Source organism: Bos mutus, chromosome 1 (genome assembly GCF_027580195.1).
Source record: "Bos mutus isolate GX-2022 chromosome 1, NWIPB_WYAK_1.1, whole genome shotgun sequence".
NCBI lineage: Eukaryota > Metazoa > Chordata > Mammalia > Artiodactyla > Bovidae > Bos > Bos mutus.
This window is the reverse complement of record NC_091617.1, coordinates 73,223,296-73,245,756: the sequence shown is the minus strand read 5'-3', so window position 1 is coordinate 73,245,756 and position 22,461 is coordinate 73,223,296. Positions and strand designations below refer to the sequence as shown.

The 22,461-nt window shown below is 42.0% G+C and overlaps 1 protein-coding gene across 1 annotated transcript in view; it reads right to left on the bottom strand.

Moving 5' to 3' along the window:
- ATP13A5 (ATPase 13A5) overlaps nt 1-22,461 on the bottom strand; it is a 122,635-nt gene that overhangs the window by 36,149 nt on the left and 64,025 nt on the right. Inside the window, exons 11-19 of the mRNA XM_005903387.3 lie at nt 21,520-21,677; nt 18,665-18,853; nt 14,797-14,858; nt 12,174-12,324; nt 8,551-8,637; nt 7,752-7,908; nt 5,312-5,429; nt 1,502-1,626; nt 556-716 (exon numbers count right to left, since the gene is read on the bottom strand). Coding sequence (XP_005903449.1) covers nt 556-716; nt 1,502-1,626; nt 5,312-5,429; nt 7,752-7,908; nt 8,551-8,637; nt 12,174-12,324; nt 14,797-14,858; nt 18,665-18,853; nt 21,520-21,677 — 1,208 coding nt within the window. The remainder of the gene's footprint in view (nt 1-555; nt 717-1,501; nt 1,627-5,311; nt 5,430-7,751; nt 7,909-8,550; nt 8,638-12,173; nt 12,325-14,796; nt 14,859-18,664; nt 18,854-21,519; nt 21,678-22,461) is intronic.

Sequence of the window (22,461 nt, the reverse complement as noted above, 5' to 3'; positions counted from 1 at the left end):
AAACTCGCTACCTAGAGAAGCCTGACATCTGTTCACGTCAGTTTACCAGTCCAGGACAATCTAAATGACCATGAATTAAGGGAGCAGGGATCAAACAGACCGAACTTGATTCCCTGCTCTGCAGCTCACCAGCATGTGTCGTGGCAAGCTTACCTCTCTAGGCCTCAGTTGTCTCTTTTGTAAAAGGAATACTTTGCTCAACTGTGTAGGGTAACTGAGGGTCAGATGGGAACTATGATGTGAATCAGTGAGTCTCAGCCACATCTGTACACTGGAATCACTAGGCGAAGGACTCAGTTCCCAGCCCAGAGATTCTCACTGAATCTCTAGTTTTAGCCTTGGAAGCTTGAAAACGCTTCTGGGTAATTTCTACATGAAGTCAAGGCTGAGGAGTGTCAGTGGAAATGCTAAAAGCTTTGCAAACTGTAAAATTCTGGGCAGATGGGAGGGATTACTACTGTGATGACTTCTAATGCCGAGAGAGAGGGCTGCCCAGGGTCAGGGCTGTATTGCGTCAGCCTCGGTCCATGGAGGGGCTTTCTGAAATTCACTCACATTCTTTCCAGGCCCATTCTCCTGGTTCTCCACCAGCTGCCAGGTCACAGAAGCAGGGGCGAACTCTTCAGGTTCGTTGGCTTCAACAAGGATCACTTGGCTCCCTCGAGGAATCATTTCAGAATTCTTTGCAACGGTAATGGCTGTTTGAAGGTTGTCACCTAGATGACAAAGAAGGTGGACGTGATTTGTGTAGAAACCTCTCAGCATCCAGGACTGAACACTCCCTCCTCTGAGTGACCATACTGTGTTGTTGGTGCTCTTTGGGGGCATTTAACACTTTCTGCATTTTTTCATAATGTTTTATCAAGCCTGTCTATTCCTAGTGGTCAAACATTATGTCTACCTCTCCCTTTCATCCTAGCATCAAGTCCATGAACATCACATATTTCCAAAATATGCACTAATGAGTAAATAAATGTTCAAGTGCTTTACAGCTCATCCTCAAGAGACTGACAATTTTCAGTGGTGAAGTTATAGGCGTGGTCTGATAACATAAACCTATTCTTGGGATCTGGATTCCAATTAAGTTAAAGAAAAAAAAAGCACTTAGGATCAGCCATGTTGAATTTAATCATCACAAACCATGCCTACCCCACCTCCCTGAAGGACGGTCTCACCCCTTTACACAGAGGTCTCACTGGGGTTCTTCATGAGAACCCCGTTCTTATCTTTCAATATCTGCTGTGAGCCTATTGGCCCTGAACAAACCCTGGGTAGGAACAGAGGGCCTTAGGCAAAAAGAATGAGACGTGGCCCTTGCCTTCAAAGCTCACAGTCATTGAGGGGAGCTCCCCAAGTTCCCAGGTAACTGGAGCAGAGGGTAACAATCTCGATGGCAAAGCATCGGTCCTCCTGCCTCAGCCACAGGAACTCACTCAGCTCACATGGTCTTTTGCTTATGCCTAGGATGGGTTTAATTTGTTAGGCTTCCAGAAACGCATACCAGTGATCATCACAGTCCTGATGCGGGCCTCATTCAGCTCCTTCAAGACTGGTTTGGTTTCCTTTTTCAAGCGATTCTCCATTATGAGAAGTCCCAGAAATGTTAACTCGGACTCCACATGTTCTCTTTGGGTTTGGGAGAAAGTCAATATTAAAGCATATCCATATAGTCTCAACACTTGGATTTATTTCTTTTTAAAATTTCTAAGTTTTATCAATGTCATACATGCACAGGTTTAACAAATCAGAAAGAATCCAAAAGTTCATAATAAAGAAAACCTATAGCCCCTGTCTTCACAGCACCTTCCTCCTTCTCCTTCTCAGATGTGACCACTTCTACGTCTTTTAGCTGCTCTTTCCATGTTTTTCAACTCCATTCTTTTATTTATTTTTTTTTTCAACTCCATTCTTTTAAAACAATGTATTCATCTTCCAATTCTTCTGTTGGTTTTTAAAATTTTTTGTTAGTCATATATATTTTAAATTTGTAAGCATATAAGCAGTTTAAAATTTGTAAGTATATAATCTGACATGTAAGCATGTATTTTTAAATTTGTAAGCATTTTAGTTTAGTAGACATTTATTAAGTACATACTGAATACCAGATATTATAGTACTAGTTGAATATGGAATCATTTATTTCAGCCTCCATCTGTTGCCTCCAGTAAATACACGAATGGCATCAGTCAAGAATTTAGTTTTCAGAATTTGAAATTGGAGGCTTGGAGTCTAACTGTGTTCCATTAGTTATGTGAGACTTCTCCTCGAAAATAAATCTCAGGTGTTTTTTAGAAAGTAAATTTGGGGGCCAAGAGCTCTTTCTTGATCCTCTATTGTTCCTTTTTCTGTGCAGAGTGGAGTTACAATTGCAGGGAGAAGAAGCGGGAGGAGAGGGAGACCTAGGGAACCGATCTCTGTGCCTGCTCTCAGCTCATCCCCCGTGTTCAGGGTCCACCTTCCATGAGCTGTGCTGTGCTCAGTTGCTCAGTTGTATCTGACTCTTTGTGACCCCATGGGCTGTAGCCCACCAGGCTCCTCTGTCCATAGGGATTCTCCAGGCAAGAATACTGGAGTGAGTTGCCACTCCCTTCTCCAGGGGATCTTCCCAACCCAGGAATCGAACCTAAGTCTCCTGCACTGCAGGCGGATTCTTCACCATCTGAGCCACCAGGGAAGCCCAAGAATACTGGAGTGAGTAGCTTAACTCTTCTCCAGGGGAATCTTCCCAACCCAGGGATTGAACTAGGGTCTCCTGCATTGCAGGTGGATTCCTTACCAGCTGAGCTACCAGGGAAGCCCCTACTTTCCATAGAACATGACATACCAGAGGCTCATCCTCTCAGGTTCTACAGGGTGAACCAACTTTACTCTTGGAATCTCTCTCTCTCTCTGGCATGATGTAGGCTACAGTTTCTTCTATCCTGCTGATTCAGCTACCACTCTTCCAGTCACTTTACAACTTACAGAAATTTGTAGAAATCTCTCATCTACACGTATTGCTTCTTTAGTTTTCTTTGATACTATTTCTTTTCTATTATGTTAGTAGGACTTGGGAGGGAAATGATCACATGGTCAGTAAACTTCTTTAAGAGAAAGAATAGAGCTGAATCTCTTGATAAGAAATAATTCATCCTTGGATAAGAATACATTGAAGAAACATCTCTCTGGAGTAGAGAGTGAGTAGCTACATCCTCCATTCAAAAGTCTAGTCACTAAATCACTACTTTAGATCTTACATTAGGCACGTTGGTGAACACTCAGATAATCAAATATGAATTCTGCCATTGTGATCTCAGAGAATATTATAATTCCCATCATTTAGCTTCATGACTTTCTATTAAAAATTGGATTAATGTTCTTATTAACTAGAACTGAAAGAAAGATCCCAAAATCTTCTCATCAATTTATTCTATTTTGGATCTCTGTTTTATGACTTCCCTTGTTCACTGCTTCAGGTACTTGGGCCTCTCAGGATTCTACAACATTCCAGCAAAATCCTGCATCAAGGCCTTTGCATTATCCACTGTTCCTATTGTCTGCAGTGCTTTGCCCTGGATATCTGTATGCCTTACTCCCTTACTTTTACTCAGATCTCTGTTCAAATGTTACCTCCTTGGAGGACTTCCCTGATCACCCCATGTGAAGTACCACCCTCCTGTCATTTAAAAAATCCTTTTAACCTGCTTTATTTTTCCTGCAGGGCATTTATCACTGCCTGACCATATGTTATAGATTAACTTTATTATTTGTTTCCCCCAAGTAGGATATAAGCCTTGAGAAGGCAAGGATTTGATTTTATTCACTTCTGAATCCTCAGTGCCTTGAGGGACATCTAATAATAGCCAAGCTTAATAGAAATGGGCTAAACTCGTGAAAGGGTGAGTGTTATTAAGGAATTTTCTTCTGTTTTTGTCCTTTTTTCCCTAAGCCATCCTAAGAAATTCTTCTACTTCCTCATTATGATGCCAGCTTTTTAAACATTTTTAATTTTCCTAATTGGAAACCTCTCCTAAATATAATTTGACTCTAAAAAAAAAATCCTATTCTTTTACCCTGTTTGAAAATAATAACTATATTCTAGGAAGCATGATAAATAGTCTCCTGATATTCTTTGGGAAAACCTGAGATGGTTGGAAATCTAGCACATTTATCCTCATTTTGTGTTATATTTATAGTAATGTCTATCTCACTGGTAGTTTTTAAATGAGAATATCACATTCACATCCATATATATAGCAGCTGGGTAGTGGCTACATTTCACTTCAAGCAAAATACATCTTGTCTTCACATATGACCTTAACTTTCATTAAAATTTGTATCTTGAAAAATTACAAAATCCTATGTTATGAGTCTTTATGTTTGCTCAAGAATAGCTGACACCTTGAATACTAAACCTGAGAGTGCCATTTCAAAATGAGCTTTGTGGTTCTATTTAGAAGATTAAAATGTCATGACTGAAAGACTCATTAGAGATCATCTAATAGCACATCTTATAGTTGGGGGAAATAGACACAGTGTAAGGAAGGGATGTGATTATTGATTTTATTAGAGTAGATGGACTTATTGTAAATAGTAACACATTACATCTATGCAGATGGGCAGATAATTTTAAAAAATTGTATTAAGTGAGGACCTCTCTGTCAGCAAAACAAAATCAAAGATGAGTAACGTACACGATCTCTTATTCAATTTGCCACAGTATTTCTTTACTCTTTTGTCATAAACAATTCAAAAACAACCTTTAAGAACTGCAAAACTTAGAAAGAAAAAATAATTTACAGATTACCCTCTGCAGAAGACAATTTACCCCTTGAATGTAATAAAGAATACTGAATTCTATTTCATATAAGGAACTCAATTTGCACTCACAGCTTTGAGGGGGTATACTACTGATTCCTGAAAGAAATCAAGTCTAAAAATTTATGGAGGTCATTCAAAGTGACAACTGTATTCTCTGAACCCCATTTTTCTAGGGGACCCCTAATCCGTCAGCCACATGATGCTCCATGGTTGAAGAGGGGTTGGTTGTTTTGAGTGGGATGATGGGACATTGGTCAGAGATAACTCAGTGACATCTGAGAGTCAGGAGATCTCAACTGCCATCCTTGTTCATCACCAGCCTGCACTGTGGCTTGAGCAAGTCCTCCCCAATGTGGCTCAGAGTTGCCCCTCTCCAAAGCAAGGCGTTAGATGAGTCATTCTCCATCTCTAAGAGGTTTCCTGGTGATTTGGCTTCCATCCATTCATCTCCAGGGCTCATTCTCTTCACGCACACAGAGCCTGCCCTGGTACCAATTTCTGAGCTCCCTACCTGGTTAAACTTTGCACTTCTGAAAGCTTCTCCATCTTCAAGACTTTGTGGGCAAGGGCAATGACACGGAAGCCTTGCACTGTATAATTTCTTAGCTCCTTTGGGAAATTCTTGGGCACTGCCAAGAGAGAAAAGAGAGGTAAGCACAGGTCCCACTAAAGGTGGCTCAACTCCTAAACAAAATTCTGGATAGTCACAGTGCTTTGTTTTAACTTTCCCTCCATAAAAATGCTTTAATAGAAACACTATGGGGATTTCCCCGGTGGTCCAATGGTTAAGACTTCACCTTCCAATGTTTGAGGCCGAGGGTGTGGGTTCAGTCCCTGGCCAGGGAGCTAAGATCCCATATGCCGCTCACCAAAAAAATCGAAATATGAAACAGAAGCACTATTGTAACAAATTCAACAAAGACTTTAAAAATGGTACACATTAAAAAAATATTTTAAAAAATAGGAACACTATAACTTCAGTTAAATGCCACAAACAACTTCATCAGTATGTTTTTCTTATAATCTAACAGAAATAAATGCCAAAGATGTACTGATCAACTGGGTGTCACATACATTAGCTGAGTTCAGTAAAGACAGACCTCAGGACCATCTACCCAGATGAAATGAGGTACTGGAGAAGGTAATGGCACCGCACTCCAGTACTCTTGCCTGGAAAATCCCATGGACGGAGGAGCCTGGTGGGCTATAGTCCATGGGGTCGCTAAGAGTCAGACACGACTGAGCAACTTCACTTTCACTTTTCAGTTTCATGCATTGGAGAAGGAAATGGCAACCCACTCCAGTGTTCTTGCCTGGAGAATCCCAGGGACGGGGGAGCCTGGTGGGCTGCCGTCTCTGGGGTCGCACAAAGTTGGACACAACTGAAGCGACTTAGCAGTAGCAGCAGGCCAAATCTATCCCATTCTTGTTTTTGTAATTAAAGTTTTATTGGAACACAGCCATACCTGTTTGTTTGTTACCTATGGCTGCTTTCAGGTTACAATGGCAGGGTTGAGCAGTTGAGCCAGAGATGGTGTAGCCTGCAAGGCCTAAAATATTTATTACTTGTCTCTTTGCAGAAACGTTTGCCAATTTAGATAATGGATGACACAGTGCCAACCTTTGTGTGTTTCGATGTGATAATCATAACTAAGGTTAATATGTCTATAAAATTTGTATGGTTTATGTATGTATGGTTATATAAAAATATTAGGGAAAAGAATAGCATAATAAGTGTAGTAGCTTAGGTTCTAGTCTCCACTGTGCTGCCAGCTAGCTTTCTCACCTTGGGCATTTTAAGTCTCTCTTCTGCATCTCAATTTTCCCATCCATAAAATGAAGAGGTTATAGATGTCTATGCTCCCACTCAGCACAGACTTTCTATAATTCTAAAATATCAATAATTCTGGAGGTGATCTATTTCAAGGAAGCTGCTAACACTCTATTTCTTAAACACAAGAAGAAAAAAGAAATCACTGAATATGATATTATCATATGTCAAGGATCAGAAGTTAGGACAATAAGAAGAATTAGACTGACCAGACAAATAAGCAGTGGCAAATGACACCTAAAAAAAGTAACAGCCAACTATAGACCAACAGTCTGTAAAGGATGGAGTTAATGGGAGCTATGAGGAAGATCAATGTCAGAAAAATAGAAGGAATTCTTTTAAAAAACAACTCCAAGTAGAGAAAGAAGTGAAAGCAATCATTTGCCAATTCTTAAAATTCTATGCACAAGCTGATGGCTATCAGCAATTGTAAGGAGAATATAGATGAAAATCAGGAGAAAAAAAGGCCAATTTTATCCAAATGAACTCATTTGAATGCAGCAATATTCTTACAAATCTGGATTGTAGCTTAGAGAGTACATGTTTATAAGATGAAGAAACAATACAAATCAGCTTAAAATCTGGCCCAGAAAGATGAAATTGCTGTGAAAATGATCAGTTACCTTGCTCTAATACCACCTAATTTACTCTAATCACTTTTTTTTCCCCTAAAAGATTTATTGTCTTTATATTCTCCTCCCACTGATCTGAGACACCATAAGTGGTTCCAGCTCCCAGGAGGTGGGTGACAGAGCATCCCTGTTTGGAGAATGAGTCTGGTGTTCAGACCTGTCTCTTTGGTTCCTTCTGAACGCTACTCATTCTCACCGTCCCTGGTCCTCTGACCCCCGTGTAGTTTCCTGATTTGTCCCGATGCTTGTTTCACATCTCCTTCTCTAATGCCACAGTGTGGTTGGGCTTTTCTGGCAAGACCAGAGTCTGATATTTACTCTCTGTTTCTCTGCTTTGAAATGATCACCTCTGCCTTAGCAGATCTGCTGGGCCCACTTGCCACCTACCTAGAAAACAACCACCTCCATGTTCATTGATTTAGGCTGGTTTTCTCTGTCTGAGTTTTAAGTATTTTCACCTCCTGAAAGGGGGAAGTGCCAGTTAGTACCTGTTTCAGGTCTGCAGAACCGAGCCAGCATCTCCGGGGCTCCCTTCATGTAGACATGGAAGTGATCCTCCCCCGCCAGCTGAGCAACCACAGACATCCTCTGCAGGCTGGAGGAAAATGGAAACTGACGCAGGACGATGATGGCTTCCACTGGACTCTAAGTGCACAAAGAGAGAGGAGCTTAAGAAGCTATTAAGGAAGATTTAGCAGATGTACACCAACAAATAATCTTTACTCTGCAGTGAGCCCAGGGACGTGAGGTGGTATATTGTCACAACATTGATATTTTTCTAGCCGCATCTCATCAAGTTGTCTGGTCTACAAAGCCCTTTCCCCTGGGGGCCTGAGAAATCCTAATCATCTTCCAGGCCAAGCTCATAGGTCACCTTCTCTGCGGTACTTCTCTCTCAGCAACGCTACTCACTCCCACCTCTGGACTCCTGCTGCTCTTTCTTCAGCCGTTATTCTCGCACTTGGTGCACTGTATTGCATTTGTTTGCACTGGTATTGATTTTTCTATCAGTCCATGTATTCCTCCAGCACAGAACACAACATGTCTAGTTTTGAAATCACTTTATCTCTTAGCACCTAGCACAGAGCTTGAGTAAACATAGGTATTTTGTGAGTGTTTGTTGAATAAACTAACGAACAAATTTAGGAATGAAGGAATGAGCAAACCAACTGTACACACAGTTAGGATAAGACAAAATAATAGGAATATAAAAAACATATAAAAGGCAGGGGAATTTCACCAGTTTTAAGGGGAACGATTTATATAATTTAAAGAAGCAAACTATACCTGACTGGCTTTTGGTCCTGGCTTTATTATTACATTTGAATCTGATATTCCAAGTTCACAGTAGTCTGCATTGCAATCTTCGATTATCTGCTTTCAAATGAAAACATTCATAAGATTCCTTAGAGAAAAATAAGAAAGAAACACCTCATTTGCATAGCATTTTAATCTTTTCAAAACCCCTTTTACATTTTTCCTCTTCTAAGCCAATTATTTTAATACCATCATTATCAAATTTCTGTTTTTTGATTCATATTAAGGATCTTATTGTAAAATGTCAAAGAGCAGAATTATCGTGATTATATATTCAGTCGTAACTGATTGTGTATGTGTGTGCGTGCTCAGTCGTGTCCGCCTCTTTGAAGCCCTATGGACTGTGGCCTCCCAGGCTCCTCTGTCCATGAGATTCCCCAGGCAAGAATACTGGAGTGGGTTGCCATTTCCTTTCCCAGGGCATCTTCCTGATCCAGGGATTGAACCCGTGTCTCCTGCATCTCCTGCTTTGGCAGGCAGATTCTTACCTCTGAGCCACCTGGGAAGCCAGCAATAATTGATGGAGGAAGCATTAACCGTAGCCCACTGGCTCTTCCTAAAAGGTATGTCTTATAAATGGATGAGGGTAGAGACCTATTCTCCATTACACCTGAGCACATTAGCTCCCAGATGACAGAGGATTGACTCTTGAACTACTTTTTATGCTACGTCTATGCTACTAGCCTAACTAGTTAGCTACAGAGTTACAAGTTAGCTGCTAGCAAATTAGAAAGCATATTTGAAAATAGTTTGTATTCTTTGGATGTTACAGCACTATAAGTTATACCATCTGAAGAACCAATATTTAGCTAAAATATGGGAAAGGCAGTCAGATAAATATAAATAGTAGAAGTCAAAAAATAAAAGACAACATCTGGTCTCTCCTCTACCACTTGTTCAACCTTGGGGACATCACTTTGTTTCTCCAAATCTCAATTTCTTTGGAAAAATATTCTGACATTCCTTATGGTTTCTAATATTCTTAGAATCTATAAGAACATTTTCACTCCTCCTTATGCTTAGTGAAAGTTTCTTAATACCCAAAAGATATTTAACTAGAGACTTATTCAGCTTTAAACTCAGTGAACGATCTTGCACTGTTATGCTGTGTTTGGAGTGGATACAACTGGTCTTAAAAGCAGTTCTTACAGAGCTAATACTAAAGATTTATGTCCCCACATAAGACCCCAACTCGTAGGTCACTTGTACACAGAGAGGAAGCCTTCTCTTTTGGAGAAGAGGGAGCAGTGTTAGAACCAGGATCGAGTCATATAGAGTAATAATGACCATGTGGAACTCCTCACTGTGTCAGCACCAGCGATGCTGGTAAGGATGTTGGTGCTGTTTGCTTATAATAATTACACTGATTCCTCTTCATTAAGATCCAGGAAAGTGAATTCTGTCTTGCCTTTATATTGCAAATAAAAAATACTGCCTTCCATATTAGCAAACAAAGAATGTTGCAGCCATCAAGCCATCACATTACAGCCATCTGGATGGTGAACCCTGGGGGAACTCGGGATGGAAACTCTGCCTGCCAGCAGCCACTTCCTACAGTGCACCTTTAGGAGGAGACTCAGGATGCCTAATGGCTCAGCGGTAAAAACTCTTCCTGTAATGCAGGGGATGCAGGAGACATGGGTTCAATCCCTGAGTCGGGAAGATCCCCTGGAGGAGAAATATCCTATGGGCACAGCTACCTCCAACAGTGCACCCTGAGGAGACTCAGAATGTGAAAACACAAGACACTAGCCCCAGACAGCTGAGATGCATATCAAAGAAAAGATTTCAGTGAGCCCAGACTCTTGCATCTTCCCATACAAATAAAGCACTAAATTCCTTAACTTGAAATGTGTGGTTTTCTTTAAGTAACAGTAATTTTTTTTATTCCAACTACCTTGTCTTTGCTGCAAAAAATCCTATACATGTATCCTAGCTACATACCCCTTCTTCTGTCTTCAGCGCACTCTCTTAGAATTATCTGAGATGCTTAAGTCTTGGGCTTAAGTCCTCAGTTTTGTCTGTCAAATAAAACATAACTCAACTTTTAGGCTGTGCTTTTTTTTTTTTCCCAATAGGCAGTATCAAGCATTTCTCCACAGCAAATGCTCTAATTTTACTTACTGATATCAGAAATTTCCCTGTTTGCCAGGTTTCCCCTTTTATTACTTTGGCCTCTAGAAATCCGTGATTTTCCTACAATAAATCTTTTAATTAGCCTCTTTGCGACTGTCCTTCAGGCTTCCCAGGTGGTAAAGAATATGCCTGCTGATGCAGAAAACGCAGGAGACATGGGTTGGATCCCTGAGTCAGGAAGATCCCCTGGAGTAGGAAATGGCAGGCCACTCCAGTATTCTTGGTGGAAAATTCCATGGACAGAGGATCCTGGTGGGCTCTAGTCCCTGTGGTCACAAAGGGTCAGAGAACATGACTGAGCACACACTCTGTCGAGGGGTTCTGCAGGTCCCTGCAGTTGTTTGTTTTCACTTCTTTACAGCTCTGTTTAAATGCTGTTCTGCATTTCATGTAAGTAGTTTTAGAAAAAAACATTTTTTTTTTGAAGGGAAGAACAATGTGGTTAATTAACTAATGAATGAATGAATGAGTACCCTCCATTCTTTGAACACTTTACAATGCCTGGCTCCCTCAGGCTCACAGTTTCAAAGCTCCAGAAGTGAGTCATTGTTATCCAAATACACATAGGAGGTAATGATTCAGAATCTTTGTTCTGGATTTGAGGTCAGAAAGCTAGAGTGTACTTTCCCCATCTTGTCCTGACAGTTGCCAGTAGGACCTTATATCCTTCAGCTGTCATTCACACTCAGCTGAGGAAATGGAACCCCCCAGATTGAGGGGCCTCCATTCTGGTGTCAAACCCTTTCGCTGGGTTGGGAGGTCCCCTGGAGAAGGAAATGGCAACCCGTTCCAGTATTCTTGCCTGGAGAATTCCTTGGACAGAGGAGCCTGGGGGCTACAATCTGTGGGGTTGCAAAGAGTGGGACATGACTAAGCCGACTAACACTTTTAAGACCTATATTGTCTACTAATAATACAGCAGCTACCAACCAATTGTGGCTATTTCAATTATTTAAAATTTAAAAATCAGTTCCTAATTTGCATACCCACTGTTCAATGCTCAATAGCCAGTGTGGCTAGTGGCTACTGTGTTTACACCACTGCTTTGGATGAGTGTTTCTCCAAGGGTGTTTGTGCTATGGTTTGGCCTATCAAGGTTTTTGTGGTGAAACAGGTTTAGTAAATGCTGCATATTATATCCCCTCTTTAATATTCACAATATACCACCATACATTAACATTAAAGAAATTCTATACTCAAGAAATCAAATTACCTTTGTTTAAATATCAGTTCCCAAATTTATTTGGTGGTAGACCCCTATATCATGTTGCAAAGGTTTGTAGAGTTTTGGAGCAGAGATTGGGAGATTCAGGTAGGATCAGACCTTCATTCATTCATATACTGCTATGATTCTCTGGGTTTCAACCAAAGTTAGGAAAGCCTAGGCACTCCCAGTGAGTACTGGATATGTCTTCACATTTTCCTCATTCAGTTGAACCAAGAAATAATCACCTTACCCAAGCGGTGCCCTCAAACATTTTGAGGTCCAGTGGATCTCCCTGGATGGTCCCATCGAGGAGGATCAGAGAGTGGCAACTGGCCATGGCCGCACACTGTGGGCCCCAGGGCAGAGCCTTGCCTGAGGTAAAGCTGTGGACTTCCTGGAAACTGGTAGAGAAAACAATTCTCAAGTTAAGGTCTTCAACAAAATCATTTTGCACACCCTGACCTTCAATTTTACTGAGATAAAATTTACTGATACCTCACCTCTATGCTCAAAACCTTCACTAGCTCCCCTTCCCCCCAAACCTCATATGATAAATTCTGAGTGTTTGGGTATAATGACAGGGCATCATTGACTTGACGGACATGAGTTTCGGCAAACTCCAGGAGATAGTGGAGGACAGGTAAGCTTGGCATGAGGCAGTTCATGGAGTGGCAAAGAGTTGGACACAGCTTAGTGACCGAACAACAACAAACAGAGCCCTTTGTCAGGTTGCCTGCTGCCAGCCCACAGGGTGGCGGTGTTGTGGGAAGGTAGACTGTGGGAAGGCTCAGAGCTGACATCTGCAAATTGCAGAGCTGTCTCTAGAAAATGACCAGGCAAGAAGTCTCTAGGCCAGTGGGGTAGCAGGGATGGAAAGGAAGTCTGCCTGCTGGCTCCATTCTTCTTCAAGTAAAAGCAGGCATGGATGGGGAATTTCCTTGGCAGTCTGGTGGTTAAGATTCCACCCTTACAACTCAGGGGGTGTGGGTTCAATTTCTGGTCCTGGAACTAAGATACCATATGCTGTGCTTAGTCACTTAGTCATATCCAGCTCTTTGAGACCCATGGACTGTAGTCCACCAGGCTCCTCTGTCCATGGGATTGTCCAGGCAAGAATACTGGAGTGGGTTGCCGTGCCCTTCTCCAGGGGATTTTCCCCACCCAGGGATCAAACCCAGGTCTCCCACATTGCAGGAGGATTCTTTACCATCTGAGCCACCAGGGAAGCCCATGCTGTATAGCATGGCCCCAAAATTTAATGAATAAGTACAATAAAGAAAAAAAAGCAAGCATGGATTCAAATAGTTCTCACAAGTCGGCCCTTTGGCTTTCATCCCTATTTCTTAAAACTCCTGGCATGGATATCTAGCATCAAAAACTCATTTCCCTATTTGACAGTAGGTAGACATTCTTTCCTTCCATCTTACAGCTGAATAAAAACTGTATCCAGGGTTTCTACTTCTCTCAAAGTCTCAGAGTACTAGGGGAAAAGGAGAGAAAGAAGGAACGGAAACTGCAAATATCCCTTTCCCCTTTCATTGCTCTGGTCAGTAGAGGTCTGCCTGTCTGGACCAAAACCTGATCTGTGCATCCAAGTACCCAGAAGCAGAGGCACATTAACGGGAGCCCAGGGAGTTCACTGACATGTAGCCCAGGAATCCTCTGCAACGTCACACTGCCTGACTACTGTTCCCTTGTGCCAGGGCTGTACCCAGGACCCTGTCACCAACCTGGAGAGTCCCTGCATGACTCCTTCAGTGACAGCAGCCTCAGCCACTGTTTGGAGCCCAGGTGGTATACCCAGAGCTCAAGAGCAGAAGTGTCTCCACTCTGACTGAGAGGGTGGGTCCCAGCCCTGCAGGGAAGGGAGTGCAGGGGGCATTCTCTGAGGATGGGCACTCCCTCTTGTCTCTAGCTCTGTTTGGGGGGTAGTGTTTATGTGATTGCCCTCTCCACTCCCTGTTGTTGTTGAGTCGCTAAGTCATATTTGATTCTTCACGACCCCATGAACTGCGGCACACCAGGTTTCCGTGTCCTTCAGTATCTCCCAGAGTTTGCTCAAACTCATGTCCATTGAGTCAGTGATGCTATCCAACCATCTCATCCTCTGTCACCCCCTTCTCCTCCTGCCTTCAATCTTTCCCAGCATCAAGGTCTTTTCCAATGAGTCGGCTCTTCACGTCAAGTGGCCAAAATATTGGAGCTTTGGCTTTGGCTTCACTCCCTAGTGCCAGCTTTTAAACCTTGTCTGTAAAATTTGTAGCCATACTCCCTTCAAAACCCATCTTGTTTGTTATCTCCTCCAGGTGGTATTCCTTGATCTATTCATTGTCAAAATGAATTTCTACCTTTTATCCACTATGTTGTTATAAAAATCAGGACTGTCTTTTATCAAGCAATCATTATTATGTCTTCTTCTCTACTGTGATATCTGTGCCTTAATTCTTTTCCCAGCCCATGTGGTACATTACAGGTGGGTCCATTTGCACCTTTCATCTCACTAGAGTGCGAACTCCATGAAGGGGGAGATGGGGGTCTTCCTTTCTGGATTTCCCACCTCACAAGCCACCCAGGAAGCCTATGCAGTTTTAAATTAAACACAGTCCTAGTTTCACTCTTTGCTTTATTCACTCAACTCCCTAATCGTCCACCTTATTCTATTCCATTTTTCATGTGGAGTTTGAAGATCTACTTTCCCCCTCTGATTCCGAATTTAGAACTCATTTTATTTAACAAGTTAGATTAATGGGGAGCCAGTACCAGCCTATTATGTATATTTTATGTGAGATTCATCCCTCGACACTGGAAGGATGGACTGGAGCGTCACAAGGCAGCCCCACCAACCACACACACTGTCTTCATTACGTGCCTACCAGTTGTCAACAGTAGGGACAGTCCCCCAGAGGTCCAGTCCATCTTCTGTGAGAGTACCAGTCTGCAAAAAAAATCAGAATGGGTTTTACCAGAAGATTTAGAGCTTTTAACTATAAAACCCAAGCTCCGAAGAAACCAAAGTATGTTTAGCTTTCCCAAGCCCTTTCTTTTTACATTAGATGTTTATTAAAATTTTTTTCACTATTGTCTATATTTGTAGTAAGTGTGATACTCAGCTATCCATTAGTTTTCTTTTTTTTCCTTCTAAGAACAGACTTTTTAAATTTTTATTTTCCATTTGTTCAATGATTCTTTTTAAAATTTAATTTGTGTTTTATATTTCATTAACATATAGTTGATGTAAAATATTCTACAAGTTATAGGTGTACTCACAATTTTTAAAGGTTATACTCCATTTATACTTATTATAAAATATTGGCCAAGCCCTTACTGGCAAACATCAAATTTTAAATCAGAGAAGAGCACCTGAAGGAAGGACTCAGCCGGTGACAAATGATTCCCAAAAGACCATGTTGAAAATTAAGTTGAGTCTAGTCACTAATTATTACCAAATGCAAGTGCTTCCTTTTGTTTGTTTACTGCCGTGACCACTGCTGTTGCTGAATGAGAAAGGTTCAGGGGATAGAAACCCAACAAGAACCAGCTCAGGTCTGCCTTCTCAGTTGGCACCTGTTGTCTTTCCAAAGCAGAGGTCAGAATTTTTTCTTTCTTTGCAAGACTGTTTAGTTCCTAGTCTGCTATATGGTTCACAGCTATTTCCTAAAAATATGGCTGACATGGTGACTGTCCAGATTGATAGTGAAATGTTGATAAAGGGCTTTGAGACTACAGAGAGAAGTGAAGTGCTCATAATAAACATTAATTAATGCCCAGGAATGGGTTAGACTGTTAGATCAAGAGGAAAATGGTGGGGAGGGTTGATTTGCTGCATCAGGGGAAAGTATTTGTCAGATAATGTAGCAGAGAAAGCAAAATGGGGCTGAGTGCTATCACAGCACTTTTAATTTGCCCATTGCTTCACAGTCGATTATTAATTACAAACCCTAGTGTCTTTATGCAATAGGCCAATGGCATTTGGCCTGGTCTACACCCAGTCAGAATAAGGAGGTGGCTACCACTGGCTCAGCTCTAACTATCAGTAATGCATTGTGAAGTGATAGGGAATGTCCTTTTCAACACTGACACCTTTGTTTCTGACACTTTTTCCTTGAAAATTATCACCAAATAAGACACTGAAGTCTTCAGTTTTCCATCAAATGATATCTGTTATCATCATAGCACATTTGCATTAGCACCATGCTTTACAGGGAAGTGTCTGCAGTGCTTTCTCTTCTTACAACTAGGGTGCAGACAGTCTCAGTATAAAGGTGAAATGAGCAGCCCAAGGGTCCATTGGCACACAGATTGGAGAGAAAGAAACAGAATCCAGCCTGTTTGGAGACTTCCACCAGAAGACAAATGTTACGTGAATTGTGAAAAGCATGTGGAGAGAAGTCTGTACTGAGCTTCTGGATTAAAGAAACAAGGAAAGTTTGTTTTATTAACTAATTTGGACTTCAAGGAGAGCTAACACGCTTCGTGTAGGTTATTCCTTCAAGAACAACAACAGCAAAAGAAAAAAGCAAAACACTACTTTTTTCATGTACCTCCTATATTTTATAAGGACTCCAATCCGTGTGATTAGATTCCAAAGGTTCTTGAGTTGCTCCATTTCAGCAAGAGTTAGCAACTTAATTCAAACTGAAATATTTTCCTGATGATTAGATATGTTTTAAAACATCAATATCTCGAACATGAAAACAGAGATGATACCGTAGCAAAAATAGATAAGGGACAAAGTTATTTCTCTACATGAAAATAACCCTTATACAATAAAACTAGCCATAAATGGAAAAAGCACTAAATTACAGTTGCTGTTCTAAAGTGAATAAGATAGAAAAATAAAACTTCTTAGTATGAATACTAGTCCAGGCTTAGACTGAATTGAATAGAAAAGAGAGAGAGAACTTGTTTTAAAGAACTTGTAAGAAGCCAGTGTAAAACTGGAAATATATGGGAATAAATATACTCAGAAGCCCAGTGGTGAATATCTTCTAAATTGAAATAACACCAGATGGAAATTCAATTAATTGTGGAGGGCTTTATTCTAACATCATGGTGGTAGAGTTTTATAACATGAAAGAAACAGAGAATTGTACTTCAACTATCTTAAAAAGTCACACAGAAACTTAGTGTCAAATTCATGATTAGATGTCCCATTTCACTAATTCCCAATCATGAGTCTTTGCATAATAAGATGCCATCATGACATATGGAGTCTGGCCAAGTCTGCTGTCAAGCATCCTTAAGACAGTCTAGCAAAGGAGCACAAGGATGTGGAGGGAAACGCTTTCTACAGGAAGAAAAGGGAAGACCTCTGGAAAAATTAGTTTTAGAAACAGATATGTAATGAGCACATTTTGTAAATCTCCCTCCTATATTCTACACACTGGTGAGGCTGCTGGGTCAGTAATAGGAATTGCTGTCAAGAGTTGTTCTCTGGCCCTGAATCTAAAAGGTAGCTACTGTTAAGTTAACCTTACAGGTTTCTTTGTCAAAGGAAACTAGAAAAGAACTATGTAAGAGCTATGCCACTTCTACCTGGGGACCAGGACTTGTCAGGTCTGATCATGGTGTCTCTCCAGCTTGGCCTTTGCTCTCTGTTCCTCTTTGTCTAGGACAAGGAGCCATCTTCTCCGAGCACATGAAGCCCTGAGCAGCTGGGCTCATCGGTTCCAGCTGCATCCTGACCACAAAGCCACTTTCTCACCACCCAGAGTCTGGCTCCCCGCCTGTGGCAGCCCTGCTATTTGTGTGCTGCTGGGCTGCTCACCGCTGAGCCTGGGGCCCATTCTGCCTGACAGCCAAAGCCACAGCTTAGAGGTGACTCCCACCTGAGGCACGTAACCACACCCCAGTGCTTGGCTCATACTTATTTAGCATGCGTTTCACTGTCTTTTCATCATCTATGTTTCCCTGTTACCTTCTTCCTCAACTAGCTTGTGAGCTTCTCAAGAGCCTGGAACATCTCATTAATGGGGCTCTCTGCCAACATCAGTTATCTAAAAAGCAGCAAAGCCTTCATCATTTATTCTCATGAAGACAAAGTGAAGGCATGTAGGGAACAGACCAGACCCCTGCCTTAGAGCTGGTAAACTGGGTACCCGGGTGAGGTGATTGATATTGCAGCCCTGCCTGGTTCCCCACAGGAGCCACAGAGAGGGGTCCTGGGACCTGTCCCAGAACAGCTGTCCCCTCCTCTGAACATACTTCCCTTCTGCCACCTTTCCAGGCCCTAAGCACAGACAATCTGCCCCAGTCCTGAGGCTCGACATTCTGGGAAACAAAGGGGAAAAGAGGGACCAGAGTGTGTAAACACAGGTCACAGCCCCTGCTTTCTAGTTCCTGAAAAGAAGTAGCGGAGGAGAAGTGAATATGCTCCCTTAAGCTCTGGACAAAGCACCAAGGGAACAGAAATGTTCCTCATATTACTTTTTGCCTGTAAAAAGCCAGTCATTCATAAAAGTGATTACAGTAAGAGATTGTTTTGAAACCCGAAACAGGCATGGAAATATTAAATTTTACAGGAAAGAAATGCTTGATGTGATGGCTAAACCACTTCCTCAGGACTCGGGAGAGGGGGCTTCTAGAACATGCTCTCACACCAGCTCCGTGTGTGGGACCTTCGTGGCCTCCATGTTCCCATCTGTCCCAGGAGGGTGCAGGGCTAGATAGTCTCTGAGGCCCTTCCCGGCTCAGCTACGTCCCAAAATCATTAACCTCCAACCTGGGGAGTTGAGCTCATACTTTGTCAAAGCACACAAGGTTGATTTGCCCACACATATTGATCCGCTGTGGGGAGATGCAGAAGATTCCCCTTTTCTTCAGCCTCCTCTGTGCGTACACGATGCCTGTGGTCAGGGCAGCTGGCAGCACAGGAGGGACCGCCACGGTGAGGAGGAGCAGGGCCATGGCCATGGTGTCTTGTAGAGAGGCCTGGGGAGGGAGGGACACACAGGTTAGCCTGGCAGAAAGCACACACCCTTCCTGGCTCCATCTCCTGTCACACCAATGGAGTTCTGGAAGCTCAGAATAGTCATCATGAGCCAGCTCTCTTGGTTGGACTAAGTATTCTCCAGGCCGAGTCTGAGAAATCAACAAATTGTCACCTACTGCAGAGGCAATGACACCTTGGACCCCCACCCCACACCCTACTGCCCTTCCTGACCCGGATTCTCTCCACTCAGCCTTCTGTCCACCTAGAGGGCCACCCCTTCTTTGCCCATCAGGCATTTGCACACCCCCTGGACCCCTGGTCACTGGAACTAGACTTGAGTTGTAATAGTTCACACATGGCCTGACTGTTGCTTTCTCAACAGTTCTACAAACTCCTCTGGCACAGCAGCTGTGCCTCGTTCATCTTTGAAGTCACCTTGGAATTCATCTTACTCGTCACCAGATGCAGAGCCTAGCACCTTCTGACACACAGAAGGTGCTCAACACATGCGTGGAGTGCCTGGAAGCCTGATGAAAACTAGGACCAGGATTCTGCCAAGATCTCAGCATATATTCACTGCTCTGGGTAAGCCAATAATAAAACTAGCTGTTCTCAATGGATACACACCCTGGAATAAGCACTGTGTATACACACTGTTTATTTACTCCTCACAACCACCTTGCAATGTAAATACTGTTATTTCTTCCATTTAACAGAAGAGGAAACTGAGACTTAAAAAAGTAAACAACTTTCCCAAGGCCACATGCTGGTTAAATGGTGAGGATATAATCCCTAGTCTGTTCATCTAGAGGGAGGGCACAAATGTGTGACTGACATGTCATATTACCAAGCCAAGTCTCACAGAATCAGGATTCCAGGCAATCTACTAAGGATCACAGGACTAATAAAGGCAGGGCCGAGGTCAAATCATAGGCTGCATAATTTTCCCATGCTCTGTTAACGAATGGCTTTCCCTCTACAACCTTGCCTAGGTTTTTATGAAATGACCTTGATTTTAGCCATAAAGTTCTCTTTTCAGTATTGGAAACATAGATTCAAGTTTAGTAACAATGGCTACTTGGCACATCTTCGGGCCAATTCTAGTTTATCGTGAAATCCATCATTTCCGGATTTTTCCAACCCCAGCCACAGAGGAGCTTTAACCCGGGAGACTCAGCCCTGCCTAATGCTGAGCCAGTGCAGAGAGAAGCAACCAAAAGGTCCGCAGGTCCAGACCTACAAGACGATGGGATGTGCAATGAGAATGCTGCTTTGGTATGTACCGGACATTGAGTCTTGCCCAAGAAACTATCATATGCTATCACCACCAGGGCTTCCTGGCCCATAGGAGAGGGCTTTTGCTTGTTTTCCTGCTCAAAGCTCATGTTTCCCAGATGAAACTGGCACGCTGCCTCAAATTCCAGCCCCACTGGTTTTGACTTTCTGCCTCACTCTTTCCAGGCTCTATTCTACTGGTGCCCATGTGCCCTGGCCTCCTCTAACCTCCTTCCCCCTAGAAATGCTCTCTGAGAGTTTATTTCAGATTGCAATGACTATGCAGAGCTCAGGTTTGAACATGGCATTGCCTAAAAATTCTCATGACTGCCTTTGCCTCTCCCACACTCAACACACACACTTCTCTATGCCATCACCAATGCCATCAGTTTGGGCATTTTAGAGTCCACTCATGCCCAGTTTCATACCTGTGTGTGGATCCTTTTTTTCACAATGTTTTATTCTCCCCTACGAGCCCACACTGCTAAGATCCCAGCATGTTGTATAGAAGAGTTGATAACAGAATCAGATTCTTAGGACCAGAAAGGACCTCATGGGTTATTTGTGACAATTCTTTCCTGCACAGCCATCACAACTATTTAGAGAGACATCCAAACAAAACCAGACATCATGAAGCTTATAAAGGGAAGTGGGGATCCATACAGTACACAGCTGTACAACCAGACATTCAATTTCATCTCAGAACCTAACGAGAACAAAGGGCAGCTCATTGACTGCATGGTGTGTTGAGTATTCCCTTGACAATGTACACACTCAAATACATCAACACTTTCAAATAGTCCAAACGTCTAGGCATGGCATTCAATATCCCCTTTAATCTAATCTAATCCTACCTTATTAGATTCATCTCAACTGCTTGCTAGTTCCAGAATTCCTTTGTGTTTTTCTTCCTTTGCATTTTTGTCATTCAAATGTGTATATCCTTACTGCTTTCTAATCTTAAGACCAAATCTTCCCCATCCTATAATGTTTCAGAAGCATGTATTTCCTCTGAGGGAACATGTATTCCTCTGGGCTTGGATATAACAAATGCCACACATGAAGTAACTTTTCACTCCCATCCAGGTGGTGAAAGGAGCTGTGAACCTCACAACTTTTAATAGCTACACCTTCCAATATAATTTCCACTAATCACATGTGGCTATTTTAATTTTTAAAAATTGAAAATTTATTTCCTTTATTACACCAACACATTTCAAGCGCTCAGTGAACACATAGTTAATGGCTAGCAAGTTGACCAGTGTAGAGATATAGAATATTTTCATCATTCTAGAAAGCTCTATTGAATGACATTGATTCTAATCCTTCAGTTAGGTTAAGTTCCTTGAGAAAGTTATCCTATTAAAAAGCCCTACCCCCAAGTACTTACTCCATGGTACATATATACACCAAGGGCATAGAAAAAACCCATGATTCCAAGGAAGGCCAGGGACACTATGAACTTGAAGGCATCATTGTACAGTTTGAAGTTCAGAGGCCGGGGGTAGAGGATGGATCTCACCAAGTCCCCTTTGGCTGTATTGTAACCTACATGAAGATAATCACAAGTGGTGTAAGGTCCTTTAATACATTTTCCCCTAAAACCAAAAAGGAAAAAATGGTTTGCATTGAATTAAGAATTAGTTAATAGAGTCATTTGAATATGGAATTAAAACAGCATTGTTGTGACCTAACAGTTTTATATTTATTATTCCTCCAAATTGCCAGGAATAATAAATGTTGTTCACTTAGCCCTTCTCAATTTCTCTTGCTCTGGGGGTCAGTGCTTCAGTGGCTCAAACAATGTAACCCCTACTTCACATATGGGGATGAGGAAAAGACCAAGGAGCTGATGAAGGCAATGACCAGAGAACAAGAGATGCTGAGAGAAGAAGACTTAAAGAAAAATATGTGTTGAAAGTAATGGAAAATTAAGAGAAAAGTAAAGCACAAGTCCAGGTAATTTTATATGCCTCTGGTCATGTTATTCTTAAATTCAAAAACCTTCCAAACCACACACATTTTAGAATAAAGTTCAAATTTGTAGGCCTGGCATTTGAGGTCTCCTGCCTCACTAGGCTTATCCCTAGTCCCTGCTCCCTGGTCCCAGAGACCTCCATGCATTCCTTCTTTTATGTTTCTTAGATACAAATTAGCCTATTTTTCCAGCTCTCTGTGATTGGTTAAATCCTTCCCTTTTATCAGGTTTGGCTCAAAATACCATCTCTTCAAATAAGTATTTCCAGAATTCTACTCCCATATTTCATAATCAAAGTAATTTCTCCCTCTGTCTGTAATTTAGAGCTGGTATTTGCCAGTTTTAAGAAAGGAT